We start from the raw sequence: 1758 nt of genomic DNA, 5'->3' as shown, positions 1-1758 counted from the left end.
AAACGCAATAGGCACAGGCAACAGAAAATAACGAGTCGTTCAATCAGAACTCTGGGATATAATATTAAACTTATATACTAGAGTTCTGATTGGACGGATTCCGCTTGCCTACAATCCCGATTGCACACACCATTTATATCAGCTAATAATTTTTTACTGCTTTTCCAATGAGAATATTCTATTTTTAAATTGGCCAATTAGCGATATGTGTGCAACATGCAATGTGTGCAATCAGAGCCTTCCAATTTTTTTATGCAAACTTCTTATTTTTAACATAGCAACTGGGTATTTTCGATAATAACAAAATCAGGTTCTTCTTCTTCTTCCAGACCCTTGTTTGAATTTCCGAACTTTTAACAGAATCAGATTAGGATAGCACTTTGACACCATTTTGGCTCCAAATGCTAATTCAGTGAATTTTCTCATCGCGGTATTTTGTTAATCTAGTGACTTTAGGATACCGGTTCTAGTCAGCCCTAGAGTCCTCAGAACTATCAGAGTCTAACCATGCCCTAAAAATGACGAGCGTGTCCGAAATGTGTGTTTGCTTTCAATTGGTAATATGAATGTATGTGCGTTTTCGATTGGTATTGTGTGGGTACGCCAATCAGAGAGGATGGAAGAATGGCCAGACTCTAGTAGTTCTAGGGACTGTAATCAGCTCTAGTGTTGATTGTATCATCGTAGTTGAATCATGGTTAATCGGAGTCGGTGAAAGAGGTTCTTAATGTTAATATTGAATTGTGTTGATGTCAATTTTTAATCTTTTTTAAATTCTTTTACCTTTTACTATCATTTTTATCGTTTCAGAAAGTGACAAAGGAGTATTGTTGTATTATGTCTGAGGAAAAGTGTACAGTGGTACACATGCCGCATCATGCACAACAAAAATTATGTCAAAATAGACCACTTTACAGACAAGGAAAAAAATTAACAGCAGTCAAGGTAGTATTGGAGACTTGTATCCTACAATAAAATAAAATTTGTATTTTACTTATCTTTAACTAGAATTAATTTGCTGTTTGACAGAGATTAAAGAAATATAATATATCTAAATAACCGAATCTGTTTTCAACAGACTTGGCAAAGTACTTGCTATAAATCTTGTTAGTAGGATATCAACATAATATAATTTGTTATTATAGAATGTAATTAAGTCTGTTTGCGTTGCTTGCAGGGATGGAAAGTTACTTTTACTGTTACTTTTTAAAACAATGATTTGATAATAATATTACAATTTTTTATGACGATAATGACGGCTAATTAAATGTTAAGATTGAAAATGTTATTTTTCAAAAGTGATGTTTCCAGCCTTAATTTTCATTTAGTTATTGTTATCGCCATAAAAATTGTAATATCATCATCAAACTGTTTTAAAAAATAATGATAAAAATAACTTTTCATTCCTGGTTTACATATTTTGCACTCAACATCTTTGCTTTCTTTCTTTTATGCCCAAATATGTGTTTGTCTCATTTTAAATGCAAAATTTGTTGAGATTTCAAGCGCGCATGCAAACAAACCTGTTGACTTAAAAACCAAGAAAAAATCAAAATTGCTATTTCAATGAGTTAATGATTACAAAATGACTGATAACAACCTACTGTCAAGTATCAACTTATGTTGACAGACTTCGCTGCTGAAACATGAACTTGATGCTGATGTAATTGACGTAATCTACTGCAATATTTTGTTTAAATTTGTTAAACTAATAGCATATTGTTAACGTTTTGAGATATTTATAATTATTTCATCATA

At 31.7% G+C, this 1758-nt stretch overlaps 1 protein-coding gene across 3 annotated transcripts in view; it reads left to right on the top strand.

The window, feature by feature from the left end:
- The first annotated feature begins 563 nt into the window (after positions 1–563).
- The window catches only part of LOC108755190 (RNA-binding protein 48), a 6952-nt gene continuing 5757 nt past the window's right edge, over positions 564–1758 (top strand). Inside the window, exons 1-2 of one of the 3 annotated variants that reach the window (XM_018498069.1) lie at positions 564–568; positions 811–945. In XM_018498069.1, the coding sequence (XP_018353571.1) occupies positions 838–945 (108 nt within the window). In that variant the 5' untranslated portion in view covers positions 564–568; positions 811–837. Of the gene's footprint in view, positions 569–620; positions 730–810; positions 946–1758 lie in introns of those variants that run through there. The other 2 variants (XM_018498068.1, XM_018498067.1) reach the window with 2 other exon arrangements.

This window comes from Trachymyrmex septentrionalis, unplaced genomic scaffold (assembly GCF_001594115.1).
Source record: "Trachymyrmex septentrionalis isolate Tsep2-gDNA-1 unplaced genomic scaffold, Tsep1.0 scaffold86, whole genome shotgun sequence".
Taxonomy (NCBI): domain Eukaryota; kingdom Metazoa; phylum Arthropoda; class Insecta; order Hymenoptera; family Formicidae; genus Trachymyrmex; species Trachymyrmex septentrionalis.
The sequence above is the reverse complement of the archived record's forward strand: the minus strand, read 5'-3'. Positions and strand labels throughout refer to the sequence as shown.